The 15649-nt window shown below is 36.5% G+C and overlaps 1 protein-coding gene across 6 annotated transcripts; it reads left to right on the top strand.

Annotated features, from left to right (window-relative positions):
- The first annotated feature begins 1092 nt into the window (after positions 1 to 1092).
- Positions 1093 to 13422, top strand: LOC115384146 (ADP-ribosylation factor-like protein 13B). Of its 6 annotated transcripts, none has more exons than XR_003930803.1 (10): positions 1093 to 1520; positions 5271 to 5341; positions 5420 to 5669; positions 6557 to 6662; positions 6740 to 6942; positions 7806 to 7920; positions 9251 to 9353; positions 9443 to 9553; positions 10997 to 11160; positions 12254 to 13422. XR_003930803.1 is itself a non-coding variant. In XM_030086484.1 (10 exons), the coding sequence occupies exons 1-10, from the start codon at positions 1462 to 1464 to the stop codon at positions 12265 to 12267; spliced, it is 1101 nt and encodes a 366-aa protein (XP_029942344.1). In that variant the 5' UTR covers positions 1093 to 1461; the 3' UTR covers positions 12268 to 13422. The 6 variants fall into 6 exon arrangements, 3 of the variants coding, with proteins under 3 accessions (XP_029942344.1, XP_029942343.1, XP_029942346.1); XR_003930804.1 differs by having other exon boundaries at positions 12441 to 13422; XR_003930805.1 differs by having other exon boundaries at positions 12319 to 12396.
- The last annotated feature ends 2227 nt before the right edge of the window (positions 13423 to 15649 follow it).

Genomic DNA, 15649 nt, shown 5'->3' on the forward strand with positions numbered 1-15649 from the left:
TAGTTTTAATCTTGTTGCTTGTTTTTTTTCCACTATTCTATTTTCTCATTCCTTTATTTATTCATATTTCACTCTGGGCTTCATTTAGAATTCATGTTGTCACTCTTTGGCCTTTTCAGCTGTTTTGGAGCTTTTTTTTTTATCTAAAAAAAGTGTAAACTTGTATTAAACTTGTGGTTGACGGTCTTTATTCCAGCTGCAGTTCCCCTGTCTCACCACTAGATGTCTTCAATGAGGCTGAATGACAGGAGAGAAGATTATCAGAGAATAAAAGAAGCTTCAATAATGAAGACAAGGAAATAAATCCCAGGAAATTAATTAAAGATGAAGAAGAAAAGAGAGGAACAATGATTTTTTTCTCCCTTAATCTTTGTTTTTCCTTTTTCAGTTTTCTTCCTTCTCTTCTTTGTTTTTTCTATATTTTCTTCATTTAACTTCGTTTTTTTCTGTTTATGTTTCTCTTTTCCTTTTTTGTTTTTCTTCTTTCTTCCTTTCTTTTTTATTCCGTTTTTATTTTTCCCTTTTTCATCTCCCCATTTTCTCTCTCCGTTCACTGTCTTTTTATTTTTTTCATTTTTTTCCTTTTTCCAATTTTTCTATATTTTTGTATCTCTTTTTTATACTGTTTTCTTCCTTTTCTTTTTATTCCTTCATGCTTTCCCCTTTTCTTTCCTCCATTTTTTTTATTTTAATGTCACTATTTAATTTTCTTCATTTTTCCCTTTATTTTTTTAGTCTTCTGTCTTTCTTCTTTCATTTTTTTTGTCATTTTTTTATTTTTAATCTTTTTTTTAAACTATTTTTGATTATTTTTCTGTTCTTTTCCTATTTTCTTCTCTCCTTTTTTCTTTCTCGTCTTTAAAAAACATGTAATCACTTTTAATGTTTTTACATTTATCTTCTTATTCCTTCAACACATTTAAATATTTGTTTTTAATCGTAACTTATTTTTAATCGACTTCCAATTCTCTATAAAAAAAATATATACTTTTTTGTTTTTATAAAAAAAAAAATAAACTTCTATTTTCACCTTTCGACGTCGCTTTCTTTTCATCCAGCACGTCCTCCGACGTCACCACGCCAGTTACGTCATCACGTCGCAGCCTAGCAGCGGAGCAGACGGCGTAAACAAAGCAGGCAGCTAATTATCGGCTAACGGGGCTACAAGCTAAGCGGCTTTTTCCTTCCCCGTTTACCGGACTTTACGGTTAAATACCTCAACCGGAAGCGGTTTTTAGGGAAGAGCTCGAGTCCCGTAGTCGTTACATAGCCTCACGTGAGCCGCGAGACCGGAAAAGGAGCCGAATCGACCGTCCCGTTATTCCCCGTTAGCATCGTTAGCATTAGCCTCATTAGCCCCATTAGCTCCGGTGACTTTTCTCTCAAACCCTCCGCCGATGGGCCTCGGTGGGTTTTTAACGGGGAACCGCGCGCTGCTGGGATGAACCGGAGCCTCGGGAGATGTTCAGCCTGATGGCGAACTGCTGCGACTGGATGAAGCGCTGGCGAGAGCCCGCCAGGTGGGATTAAAATCTACCTGTCCGATGATAATCTGACACAAATGAACCCAAACACCGGAATAAAACTACCGGTCTGAGCGCAAGAAGTCTGGATTACAGCAGAAAAGCATTAAATCTGCTGATCTGCAGGGATTATCCTGCTTTATTATCAAGTAATCCATTAATATCACATGATTTTATGCAGTTTTCTCATCAAAACATCCCTAAATATTACTGTACTTTTCCAGAAGTGTGTTAATCTACAAGCCAGGAAGATATTTATTGCCTATTTTAAGTATATTTCAACCTGCCAGATTGTTTAATGCATAAATGTATTAAACCTGCTGATCTGGAGGGATTATCCTACATAATTACCAAATAATCCCTTAATATCATGTGATTTTACAGTTTCCTGACGAAAGAAATAAAAAGTCCTTTTTTTTCTTCAAATTTTTAGTAATTAAATTAATTTATGTACAATCCAGGAATATAATGTCTTTATGTGTATTTTTTAACCTATTTTAAGTATATCTAAACATGAGAGACTGAAGCATAAAAGCATTAAATCTGCTGATCTGGGGGGGATTATCCTGCATAATTCTCTAATAATCCCTTAATATGAGGTGATTTTACACCTGACCAAAAAAAAAAGAAGCTATTTTTTTAAATATATATTAATCTGATTATTTAATCTATAATCCAGGATAAATTATATATATACACACACACATATAAAAACATTAAATATGTTGATGTGACAAGATTATCCTGCATGTTTAGGAAATAATCCCTTCATATTGTATGCAGTTTCCTGACAAAAGAATAGCTCAAAATTACTACACTTTTTTTTCAAATATGTTTTGATCTGATAATTTAATCTGCTTTCCAGCAGTATACTTTCTTTTTTTTTATTTTAAATATATTTTTCTCTCGTTTAAGCACACACCAGATTGATTAACGTATAAAAGCATTCAATCTGGTGATCTGAAGGGATTATCCTGCATAATTATCAAATGATCCCTCAAATTGAAGCGATTTTATGCAGTTTCCTGTCAATAAAACTAAAAATGAATGAATTTTCCACAAATATGTGGTAATCAGATTATTCAATCCACAATCCAGGAAGATATTTATATTTTTTTAAGTTACAATATATTTTAGCTTGTTCAGTGGTATTTCAAAACACCTAATCAAGAATTCACATATTCTGTTTAAATAATAAAGTAAAATGTATTGATGTTTCAAATCTTTGGTTCAATTTATGAGCTAAGACGATAATTCAAAGATTTCAGAGCGTCGCTCTCGTTACTATTATGTGATTTGAGTAGGAAGGGATGATATGTAGACATCAGTATCTGATTTTCATTTAATGATCAGTTACCAACAAATAAATGAGTTTTATTGGACTTTATTTTAAAATTAAATTACACTTTTTTTAAGTTTAGTTTTTTTTTCCACCCTTAATTTTTTTTTTTTTTCGGAAAATGAAGAAATTAGTCATTCATGATTTTTCAACTTAATAAAATAATTTTATTATTTTATTAAATATTATATTATTTTTTATTTTATTTTTTAATTCATTTTATGGATTTATTGGCATCATATTTTTTGTATAGTTAATGTATTTTTATATTCAGTATTATTTTGGTGTCCATTTAATGTATTTTTAAAATTGTTTTTAAATATATTTTAACGAATTTATTTGACTGATTTTGTGTAATTCAGAATTTATCTTTGGGAAGTTTTGTTTGTATTTTTAACGATAGTTTCTTATGATATTTTTCTTTCTGGCCTTTCTTTTTTGAAATAGAAAGTAAAATAAATGAAAAATAAATTGAATTAATGTATCATTAATTCTACTACTAATAGTAGTAATTGATATTATAATAACAATGATAACATGGAAAATAAATATTTTTTGTTTTTTATTTTGTTATTTTCATTTAGTTTTATTTTAATATTTTTTCTGTAAATAAACATATAGAAAAACAACTTAATTCTAATTATTTTATTTATTACATGTTATTCATGTTTATTATATAACTATTTGTATTTTGAGTCATACAATTAATCAATTAATTTATAAATGTTAAATATAAACCTAAAATCAGTATTTGACTTATTTTTTTCCAAAATATATAATTTAATTATTTGCATTAGTTGTATTATTAATTTGCTCATGATAATAATAATAATGATAATAATAATAATAAGTAAATATTTACTTACTTTTTTATATTTCTTTATTTATTTATAAATAAATAAATCCATATAGAGAGTAGTTCCTCTCAGGTCTTGTTATGGGTCATATCAGTTGTTCCTCCTCCTCACCTGGAAAATGTGATCCTGGATTAAGCCTCTAATCCTGCTGTAATCCCAGACCGGCTGGCTTCACCGCTCCTTTGTTTGTTTGTTTGTTTGTTGTTTGCTGTTGTTGTTGTGGTGTGATGGAAGCCAGCTGGCTCCAGAAGACGGTCCGCTGGATCGTTCGCCTCATTTCCTTAAGGAGAAAGTGTCAAAGTTAAGTATCTGAAGGGTTCTGGGAGGCGGCGTCTCCATGGAGATGGAGGCAGAGAGCGCCCCGTTTCCATGGAGACGGAGTCGAGCTGTTTAGGAGAGGTCGTTCTGCCACGTTTCTGTGAAGATGGAGCTTTTGAGGAAGTTTTGTTTTCATGGTTTCCATGGAGACGAGTTTGGAAAGTTTTCAAAAAGTTGTGTTTCTTCTGTTCCGGCATTAATCATGAGAGGAGAGCAAGTTTTGGGATTTTTGAAAAACTGGAATCTTGGATGTACGGAGAGCGACAGGTTCATTCTGACTTGATATAATTTCATGTATTATTTTTATTTATTTGACATTGAATTCATTTTTTATTTATGTCTATATTCATTATCAAATTATTATTATTAATTTTATTATTAAAATTTAACGTATTTAATGTCTTATTTATTGATTAATTATTTTTTTATCTTTTGTTCAGTATTTGAATTCATTTATTTAATTTATTTCTAATTATTATTTTCTCAACCATTTGTAGTTATTTATTTTATTTATTTTGTTTATCTCTTGTTATTGTTATTTATAATTAGTGAAGATAATTTAAATAAGATAAAAGTTTTATTGTTCATCATTTAACTGTTTTTAATAATTAATAAACTATTTTGTTCATTGCTTAATTTATTTCTGATTAATTTTGCTATTGGTGATTTTTACTATACATTAAACAAAAGCATTGATTTTGTTGTTTTATCTTATTTATTACATTAATTTATTTTGTCACTTTTTTTCCTATAATTTTTCAAATAATATAATGAATCATTTTCATAATATTATTCATTTATCACTTACTTGTATAATTAGGTTTTTCAAATTAGCATTTATTTAGTTTTTGAGAAATTAATTCATTTTACTCTTCTTTTTTTATCATATTTGTTTTTACAATATATTTACTATCTTTGTAATCTATCATTTATTGTTTTTCAATAATATTTCATTTAATGTAATTACATTTATTTTTTGTATCTCATCTAATTTTGATATATTTTATTTCTTATTTTATTTAATTTTATTAATTTTGATTTTTTTCAAATTTTATTTTATTTTATTTTATTTTATTTTATTTTATTTTATTTTATTTTATTTTATTTTATTTTGTAAGCCCTCCCCAGCGCTCCATGTGTTTCCTGTTCTCACTGCGCCCTGAGCTGACTCACCCCTTCAGATTAAGTGTGGGATTACTCCTGGGATTACTGACCTCTGCCCCCCCCCTACAGGAAAGTGACCCTGGTGATGGTGGGGCTGGACAACGCCGGCAAGACGGCAACGGTGCGAGGAATCCAGGGGGGTCAGTAGAGCCTTCCTCCCTCTTCATCATCCTCAGTATAACCCCGCTGCTGTACTGACACAGGCTTTTATTGTGAAGAGAACCCGCAGGACGTGGCCCCCACCGTGGGCTTCTCCAAGGTGGACCTGAAGCAGGGCCGGTTCGAGGTGACCATCTTCGACCTGGGGGGCGGGAAGCGTATCCGCGGCATCTGGAAGAACTACTACTCGGAGTCGCACGGCGTGGTGTTCGTGGTGGACTCCAGCGACGCCCAGCGGCTGCAGGAGACCCGCGACGCCATGGCCGACGTGCTGCAGCACCCCCGCATCGCCGGCAAGCCCGTGCTGGTGTGAGTGGGAGACCCCGACACTCAGGGACTGTACTGTATGGGCTCAGTCATGGAGAGTTCTGTTTGGGTCTGTTTCCATGGAGACCATGCAACAGAGTTCTGTTTACTACTGTTTCCATGGAGACAGAGAAGAGCGTTTCCCTTCATTTCCATGGAGACAGAGGAGAGCATTTCCCTTCGTTTCCATGGAAGTGGAGGAGAATGCTATTTGTTTCCATGGAGATGGAGGAGAACGTTTTTCTTCATTTCCATGGAGAAGTAGGAGTGTTTCTCTTCGTTTCCATGGAGATGGAGGCAGGGCGTTTCCCTTCGTAGCCATGGAGGCTGAGCATGTTCGTTCGTTGCCATGGACATGGAGGAGAGCATTTCCCTTCGTTTCCATGGAGATAGAGGCAGAGCGGTTTCCTTCGTTGCCGTGGATACAGAGGAGAGTGTTTGCCTTTGTTTCCATAGAGATGGAGAAGAGTGTTTTCTCTCGTTTCCATGGAGACGGAGGCAGAGCGTTCTCCTTCGTTGCCATGCAGACGGCCGAGAGTGTTTGCCTTGGTTTCTATGGAGAAGGAGAAGATTGTTTTCCCTTGTTTCCATGGAGACGGAGGCAGTGTTTTCTACTTTTTTTACTCATTTCATGGATTATTAGCAGGCTTGTTTGCTGTCTTAGCATTTTCAAAAAGTTGTGTTTTCCACCGTTTATACTCAGATGAATCTTTTTCAACAAGTTTTGTCCCGTATCCAAAAATTCAGATGGAATTAGATCATTCTGAAAGAGCTTTTTTTCCCTTCTATTTCCATGAAAATTAATAAGTTTTTCAAGAAACCTGTTTATTTTTTTGTCAGCTGTTTTTAAAGTGTCACCACTGTTCCCCCCCCCCCCCCCCCCCCCCCAGGCTGGCCAACAAGCAGGACCGGGACGGCGCTCTGGCCGAGGCCGACATCATCGAGCGTCTGTCCCTGGAGAAGCTGGTCAACGACAACAAGTGTCTCTGCCAGATTGTGAGTCTGACCCCTAACCCCTGACCTCTGACCCCCGGTGTCTGGTGACCCCCCCTGACCTCTGACCCCTCCTGCAGGAGCCCTGCTCGGCGGCCCTGGGCTGTGGGAAGAAGCTGGATAAGTCCATCAAGAAGGGCCTGAGCTGGCTGCTGGGCAGCATCGCCCGCGACTACGACGCCATCGCCCTGAGAGTGCTCAACGACACGACGGAGCAGAGGGAGCGGGAGGCCCGCGACCGCAAGGAGAGGGCGGAGCGGGTCCGGAGGATCCGGGAGGAGAGGTGAGGGGGGAGTCCCCGATATCAGATATTTATTTTTTTTGTATAGTCTCATCTTTGTGTGTGTGTGTGTTTTTTTTAAATACATAGCTTTAGCTGCATTATTGGTCCAGTATTTTTTTTTTTACATTTTTTTATAATTTATTTACTTATTTATTATTACTAATTTAGTTTTTTAAAATGTAATTAATTTATTATTGATTGATTGATTTACTTTTTTATATTATTTTTTCACTTTTATTTGTTTTATAGCTGTATTGGCCCAGCATCTTTTTTTTTCCAAATTGATGTGTTCCAGTATTGTTTATTATTATTATTATTTTTATTTCTTTATTTTTTGTAATAGTATTATTGGCCCGGTGTCATGGTTTTTAATTTTATTTTTTTTAAACATAGCTGTGTGCGACCAGCCTGGTGTCTTCACATACGTACATTCTTTATTTTCATATCAGTGCAAGTGTAAAACGTATCCTTCATATTGTTCTGTTTTAAAAAAATAATTCCTAATATCAGCTCTATGAATCCACCTTTTAGCTTCAGATCCAAAAACTTCATGTAGAAACAGACGGGTGGCAAATTACCTTAAATTTGAAGTAAAAAAAGCATCTCAGAAGTTGTTGAAACAAGTATTTTTCAGTGGAAATTTATTTATTACAATACGTTTTTATTTTTTTCTATTATTTTTTAATTTATTTATTATTTATTTTAATATTTATTTTATTCTATTTATTTTCTTTATTTTTTTTCTTAGTTTAATTATTAATTGTTTATTTTATTTATTATGTATTTATTAATTTATTTATTTCCATGGATACGGGGAAATATCAGGAGCATTGACCGCTGTGTGTTTGGTCTCGACCAATCAGGGAGCGGCAGGAGCGTCTGGAGGCGGAGCGTGAAGGGCGGGACGTTCCGGAGGAGGAGGCGGAGCCGGAGGACTTCCAGAGTCCCTTCCAGCCAATCGGAGACGTGGTGGCCGAGGTGAGGACGAGGACCACCCCGTTTCCGTGGAAACAGAGGAGCTGCTGATACAATCTGGTTTCCTTGGAGGCAGAGGAAACGCTGAAAACCATGGAGTCAGCTTGAGCCCCGTTTCCGTGGAAACGGAGGAGACACTGAAAACCATTTGGTCAGCTGATGCTTCGTCTCCATGGAGACGGAGTCGAAGCATTTTCAAAAAGTTATGATTCCTCCAGTTTACACAGAAACAGATTGTTTTCAACAAGTTGCGTGTTGCCCAAGTTTCATGGAGACACAGCTGAAGCGTTTTCAAAAAGTTGCGTGATCCCGTATCATGGAGACGGAGTCAAAGAATTGTTTTAAAAAGTAGCATTTGGTCACATATCTACGAAGATAGAGTATTTCAAAAAGTTGCGCGTTGCCCCATTTTCACGGAGCCAGAGTCCATTCAGAGCAGGAATGTTTTCAAAAAGTTGCATTTTCACATGTTTTCATTAAGACAGAATGCAGGTGTTTTTGAGAAGTTGTGTTTTGTCCCATTTCCACAGAAACAGGGTGTTTTTGAAAAGTTGCATGTTGCCCTATTTTTAGGGAAACACAGTTAATGCATTTTCAAAAAGTTGTGATTCGTCCAGTATCCACTCAGATGAAAGGTTTGCAAAAAATTTACTTGTCCAATTTTCTTAAAAGACAGAGTCGTAGCATTTTCAAAAAGTTGCGTTTTGCCAATTAACACAAAGACAAAACTCAAATGTTTTTGAAAAGTTGCATTTTCTCCTGTTTCCACTGAGGTGAAAGGTTTTCAAAAATATACTGTACTTGTCCAATTTTCATTCAAGACAGAGTGATAGCATTTTCGAAAAGTTGCGTTTTTTTGCACATTTCTACAAAGCCACTCCTGTAACATGTTTGAGAAGTTGCCTTATCTCCTGTTTCCACAGAGATGGAGTGTTTTCAATAATGTATTTGTCTCACTTTCATGAAAAAAATGGAGTCAGCATTTTCAAAAAGTTGCGTTTAGCCCTTTCCATAAAGACATAGCTGGGAACTTTTAAAAAAAAAGTTGCATTTTCTCCCATTTTCACAGAGGTGACGTGAAAACTTTTTGAGAAAATTGTGTCTTTGTAAAAGTTTGTTTCCCCTGTTTCCATAGAAACTTTTTTTCAAAAAGTTGCACCTTGAGAGGCATACCCACACCAAGGCCTATATCATATTACACTTTTTTAATAAGTTTTCTTTCCGGTCACTCCGATCACCGTTTTCCTGTCAGCCACCCCCGAACGCCTCTAAAAGTCCCACACTGTCCCCGGGAACAGTTGTTGAAAACGCCCATCCTCCTGTTCTCCTCCAGAATGAGGAGAAGGAGAAGTCCAGACTGGGCCGTCTCCATGACGACGGCGAGGACGACGCCCAGGAGGACGAGCAGCCACCGGACGACACCCGGCAGAGCTCCGGTAAACCCCTCCCCCCCATTTCGGGAATCGCACCCTCACCCATTTCAACAACTTTCCCCCCCATTTCTGACTGTGAATGTTCTCCTCAGCTGATTCCTCTGCCGTCGAGCAAGGCGGGAAGAAGAGCGGCAAGCTGCAGCTGAAGAGGAAGCACCGGGTGGATCCTCTGAGGGTGGAGGAGAAGGCCCCGCCCCCCCCGGGTCAGTCTCACGCTCCTTATATGGTCGTAGCAGTCAGTCAATCAAACTTTATTTGCAAGGCAGCTTCTGACATTAGAAAACAAGGCAGTGGATGTCCTCTATCTCAATATACCGCAATATGACACCTATGTGTATTATATCATGATGCTTCATGTCACAATGTATTGACAAACGTATTGTGATATATCATGATCCCATACATATTGATATATAATTATTTTTATATATATATTTAAATCTGTATTGTGATTCAACAATATCATGATATATTGCAATATTTTATATTGTCTACTTTAAAAGTCCAAGGAAATTCCAGTATTGTTAAACTGTGGAGTGCAACACAATAACTATCATGATATAATGCAGTATATCATGATATATTGTGATATATTAGACTGTATCATGGTATATTGCTATATATCATCATATATTGTGATTTATTGCAGTATATCACGATATATTGCTGTATATCACTATACATCATAGTGCATTATTTTGCAATATATCATGATGTATTGTGATATATTAGACTATATCATGACATATTGCTATATATCATCATATATTGTGATTTATTGCAGTATATCACGATACATCATAGTGCATTATCTTGCAATATATCATGATGTGTTGCAATATGTCATGATATACTGCAATATATCTATATATACCATTGCAGTATCTTGCTATATATTACAATATATCGTATTGCGCTATATTGCAATATATCACAATATGTCATATTGCAGTATCTTGCAGTATATCACAGTATACCATAATATAATGTGATATATGACAATATAACATGATATAATGCAATATATAACAATATATCATGATATAATGCAATATGTCATTGTTTTGATATAATGAAATATATTGTAATATATCATATTGCAGTACCTTGCAATATATAACAATGTATCATGATATAATGTAATATATTGTAATATATCATGATATAATGCAATATATTGTAATATATCATGATATAATGCAATATATCATAATATATCATGATATATTGCAATACATCATTGTATTTTGCAGTATATCATGATATAATGTAATACATCACAACATATCATGATATATATGTTACAGAATTCCCCAGTCTGGGATCAATAAAGTAACACTCTACTCTCTCTACAATATATCACAATATATCATATAGCAGCACTATCATGATATATCGCGGGGAAAATGTATCGCCATATCCATAAGTATCATGATATATTTTGGAGTTAAGGACGTCAGTGTTTTTTCTAGAGGTGTAGCTGGAACTTCTTTGAGATTTGAAGTCTTTTTTCCGTCAGCGTTGCACTCAGCAGCCACTAGAGGGCCCTGTCTAGTAGTGACCAATCAGAATGTGACTGCATTTGACAGTGTATCAGTTTACAATGTTTTCTATTGTTCTGACCTCATTGTTCACATCCTCCACAGATGGTTCATCAAGTGGATCCAGTTTGTTGTGGTGACAGTTTTGAAGCGTCTGTTTCCAGGAGTGACGTTGTGGTTGTTGTGGTTGTTGTTTCCAGTGGGATGGGCCACGCCCAAAGCCTCCAGGCTGCCTAAGCTGGAGCCTCTGGGGGACTCCAGACACTCGGGTAAACGGGCGTCGCCACGACCGCCGTACAGCGCCGCATCGTCACTGTCAACATCTGTCACCGTCACACTGTCACTGTCAACAACTGTCAACAGCTGTCACCATATTATGACGTCTAACCCCGCGCGTATGAAAACCCTAATCGCTCACAGTCGGACGACTCTCTGCGCTCGGTGTGTTGAGTTTTGGCGCTCTGGGGGTGGGCTTTGCGTGGAAGCCCCTCCTCCTTTCTGATTGGTCGCTCTGAACGTCTATTGTCTTCATCAAAATAGCAGCCACTATTCTACCATTCTGCTGTGTAGAATATGAGCAATAACCCTGGACGCTATGAGTGAAAGTGTAAAAAAAGAAAAAGAATTAGAGACCAAAATTATCAAAAAAAAAAAAAATAAAATTCAGGACCAAATTTATCCATTAAAAAGGAACAACAAAAATAGTAATTGAACAAAAATGTCAAAAATAAAAAAAAAATGATAACAATTTGAGACTGAAAATTGTAAAAAATTGAAAAAGAATCAGACACCGAAATTATCAAAAATATTAAAAAAAACACAGCCCGCCCCAGAGTGCCAAAACTCAGCGCCACCGCCGCTGAGAGTGCGCACGTGCACGGAGAGTGGTTTAACTGTGCACGATTATGATTTTTGTGCATGTGGAATTTTGCCACCGCATCGACGCCATGTTGGTTTGCCGTCACTCGGGCTCGTTCACGGAAAGGTCTGGACTTTCACTATAAGAGAGCATTTTATTGAAAGGTTCTAGTGAAAAATGACCAAAAACACTGTTGCATCGTGGGTGTTTTTGAACTAGCGCGGTCAGGGAAAAGGCGTTCTCTGTTTCCATGGAGACGGAGTCGGAACGTTCTCTACACTTTTCCCAAACGAGCCCAAACTCATCGCCGCGTCGTCTGTCTGTTACTCACTTCCTTTTTCTCACTTCCTGTTCTTTATTTCCTGTTTCTCATTTCTTGTTTCTCACTTCCTGTTTCTCACTTCCTGTTGTTTACTTCCTGCTTCTCACTTCCTGTTTCTCTCCTGCATGTTTGTATGGACTCTAACATCATCTTCATCCTCCTCATCATCCTCTTCTTCCAGGTGTTTCCCGCTAACGTCACCCGACACCTTCTCCCCTCCCCCTCCCCCTCCCCCCTCCCCTCCAGACTTTGACAGGAAGCCCCTCCCCCCTCTGGCCAACCGACCGCGGCCCAACGGCGACGCCCACGACGTGGTGCTTTAGAAAGCCGCCGGCCAATCAAAAGCTCTGTTTCTCTTCTGTCTCAAGCGGGCGGCGTGTGATTGGACGGCGGAGGACCGGGACCGAGGCGATGACATCACCAGGACTCCGCCCCTCTCCAAGGATCCAGTGATTGTGAAGCAGCAGCTTTAGAGAACTGTGGGGTTTTTTTTAAATGTTGTACAGAGCTGGAGGCCCCGTTTCCATGACGACCGAACGTTTAGCGCTTTTTACACTTTTCAAAAAGTTTCATTTTCCCCCGTTTTCATAGAAACTGAGTGGGAGCAATTTTAAAAAGTTGCATTTGGGAAACGACTTGGAGCATTTTCAAAAACTTGTGCTGTCGTCTCTTTTCATAGAAACGGAGTCGGAGCGTTTTCATAAAGTTCCGCCTCTCCTGTTTTCAAGGACTCTGAGTGGCGGCATTTTCCAAAAGTTGTGCTCTCACCTGTGTTCATGGAAACGATCTGCATTTTCCAAAAGTTGTGCTTTCAACTGTTTCCATGGAAACTGAGTCGGGACATTTTCAAGAAGTTGTGCTTTCCCCAGGTTCTAAGAAGATGGGCTTGAAGCATTTTCAAAAAGTTACTTTCTGCTATTTAGACAAAAATGGAGTTTAAGAATTTTGAAAAAGTTGTAATTTCCCCCGTCTCCATAGAACCTGGCTCATTTTCAAAATGTTTTTCCCTGTTTCCATGGAAACTGAGTTGTAGCATTTTCAAAAAGTTGCACTTTCACCTGTTTACATAGAACCTCAGTTTGATCCTTTCGAGAAAGTTACGCTTTCACCTGTTTTTTTTATAGAAAGTGAGTTGGACCATTTTCAAAAAGTTGCACTTTCACCTGTTACCATAGACTGCAAGAGTGTTATCAAAAAGTTGTGCTTTCACTTGCTTTCATAGTATCTGAGTTGGACCGCTTTCAAAAAGTTGCACTTTCACCCGTTGCCATGGAAACGGGGCCGGGCCGCCATGTTTCTTTTCTACAGAGTCGAGTTTTATAACAACAAATAAACATCTTTTCAATACGACGACTCTTTGTTTATTTTTCACTTTCCAAAAAAAATCTACAAATCAACCACAATTTTTTTTTCTTTTTAAATTGCAGATGAAAAGTTGTCCGACTGTTCACTTTAGGAATTTTTACTGTTAATGCTTTACTTATTTATTTATTTATTTTAATTTTTGAAAGTGTTTAATTGTTTTTTTATGTTATCGTTTATAAAATTGATTAATAGAAAGAAATAATTCAACAAAATCCTTCAAAGTAAATAATGTAAATAATTTTATATTTCATAAATTAGAAAAATAAAACAAATGATGGAAAAAAATACAAATAAAATTTGTAATAGACATAACGATAAATAGAAAAGGCAGATTTAATTAATAAATCAAAATTTTAATTATTATATAAATATTTTATAAAATTTTCATTGCAAAATACTTTTGAAAAAACTTTAATATTTTCAACATCTTTCACCTTTAATTTGGATGTAAAAAAATGACAATTTTAACCAGAAATTAATCCCATTTTAAAACCACAGGCATAGATATGACTATAGATATGCATCGATGAAGATAGGCTAGAGATTATCAATTATATTATTTTGTTCATAATAAATAATATATTATTTTTATATGATAAATTGATTAAAATATAAATATTATTAAATATGACAGCTTATTGTTAAAAAGTTGATTATAGATTAATTTTACATTATTATGGTTGCCGCTACAAGCATAGATATATAACCATAGATATACATAGATTAGTTTTTATAATTATATTAGAGATTACAGATCATTATTATTATTATTATATTACAGAATTATCCTCCTCGTAATAAATGTCTGTATTTCCACTGGATGTATTTTATTTTGAAGGTCTCAGCTGATCAGACAGCAGCTCTATTCCAGTAGCCATCGGTCTATGCTTGTAGCTCCTGCTGAGTGATGTAATGTTCCAGATGTTGCTTCTGTGTCGTCATGGAGACGACCTGTCACCTCTTCCCGGAAGTGCCTTGCTTTGGGGTCACCAATCCTGATCGATCCTGGGATCAGCAGCAGGATTCTCTGGAGGCGTTCTACCGTCTGGCCAGCAGAGGGCAGTGTTGCTCCACTGAGCTAAAGGCTCCTCAGCAGCCTGGGATTCGAACCAGCAGGGAAAATCTGCTGCATGAGGAAAGAGAACGGGTCAGGTCAGGTCAGGATGAGCTGAGGAGCAGAATAGAAACAAAAAAAACAGGTTTAAAATGGTTTAATTCTGGATTTAAAGACGAAATTATGGGGATAAATCAGATTACAGAGCTATAATCTCAGAATTTTAAGATAAAGTAACATTCTAGAGCTGTAAAGTTAGAATTCTAAGAATGAAGTGAGGTTATAGAGATATAATCTCAACATCAAAATAATGAAGTCACATTGTAGAGCTATAACTTCAGAATTCTAAAATAAAGTGAAAATATGGATGTTTAACCTCATAATTCCAGAACCAAACAAGAGCTGCCTCCTGAGATTTGTTCTACTTTCAGAAACAAAGACACTTTAGAGATTCCAGCCCAGCAAGCAGACTTTAAACCCATAATTTGGTCATCATAGCTCTATGATCTGAATTGTGAAAAAGTTGCCTTTTTACAAAACTCGAGCGTGTTTGAAAGAGTGAGGCTCAACAGAGATAGAGCGTTTTCCAAAAGTTACATTTTCCTGGAAGTCTGAGCATTTTCAAGAACTTGTTTCCACGGAGATGGAGTATTTTCAAAACATTCCACCTTGCAATCCTTTTCCAAAAAGTTGCACTTACAGTGTCTCTTGGCACCATCGTCATGGCAACAGGCCCCCAAAAGCCTATAGAAGTTTTCTGTAGTTAGTAGAAATGGTTGCCGTGGCTACAGAGTGACATCATGGCCTGATGACATCACTCAGAGGTTCCACTTCTCTAAAACTCTTTGAATATCTCCTGCTTTATAGCCGCAGACAGAATCATTAAAGGGAATGAAGCACATTTCTGTTAATTTCTAGATGTTAAAGTGTTTAAGGGCAGATTTTATAGAAAGACTTTAACCTTTAGAGAAGAAGGAACCCCGGAATCTGAATAAGTCAATCTGAAACTGAAGCCATGGATTCTTTCCTTCCAATGATTCCTCTCTGTATGAATGAGCTTCAACAAAGTTACTACAAAGTCCAGACACTGGTTGAAACTTCCTGGTTCCTGTAGTCCATCACTACTTCCTGGTTCCTGTAGTCCATCACTACTTCCTG

This window comes from Salarias fasciatus (assembly GCF_902148845.1).
Source record: "Salarias fasciatus chromosome 23 unlocalized genomic scaffold, fSalaFa1.1 super_scaffold_20, whole genome shotgun sequence".
NCBI classification, from domain to species: Eukaryota; Metazoa; Chordata; class Actinopteri; order Blenniiformes; family Blenniidae; genus Salarias; species Salarias fasciatus.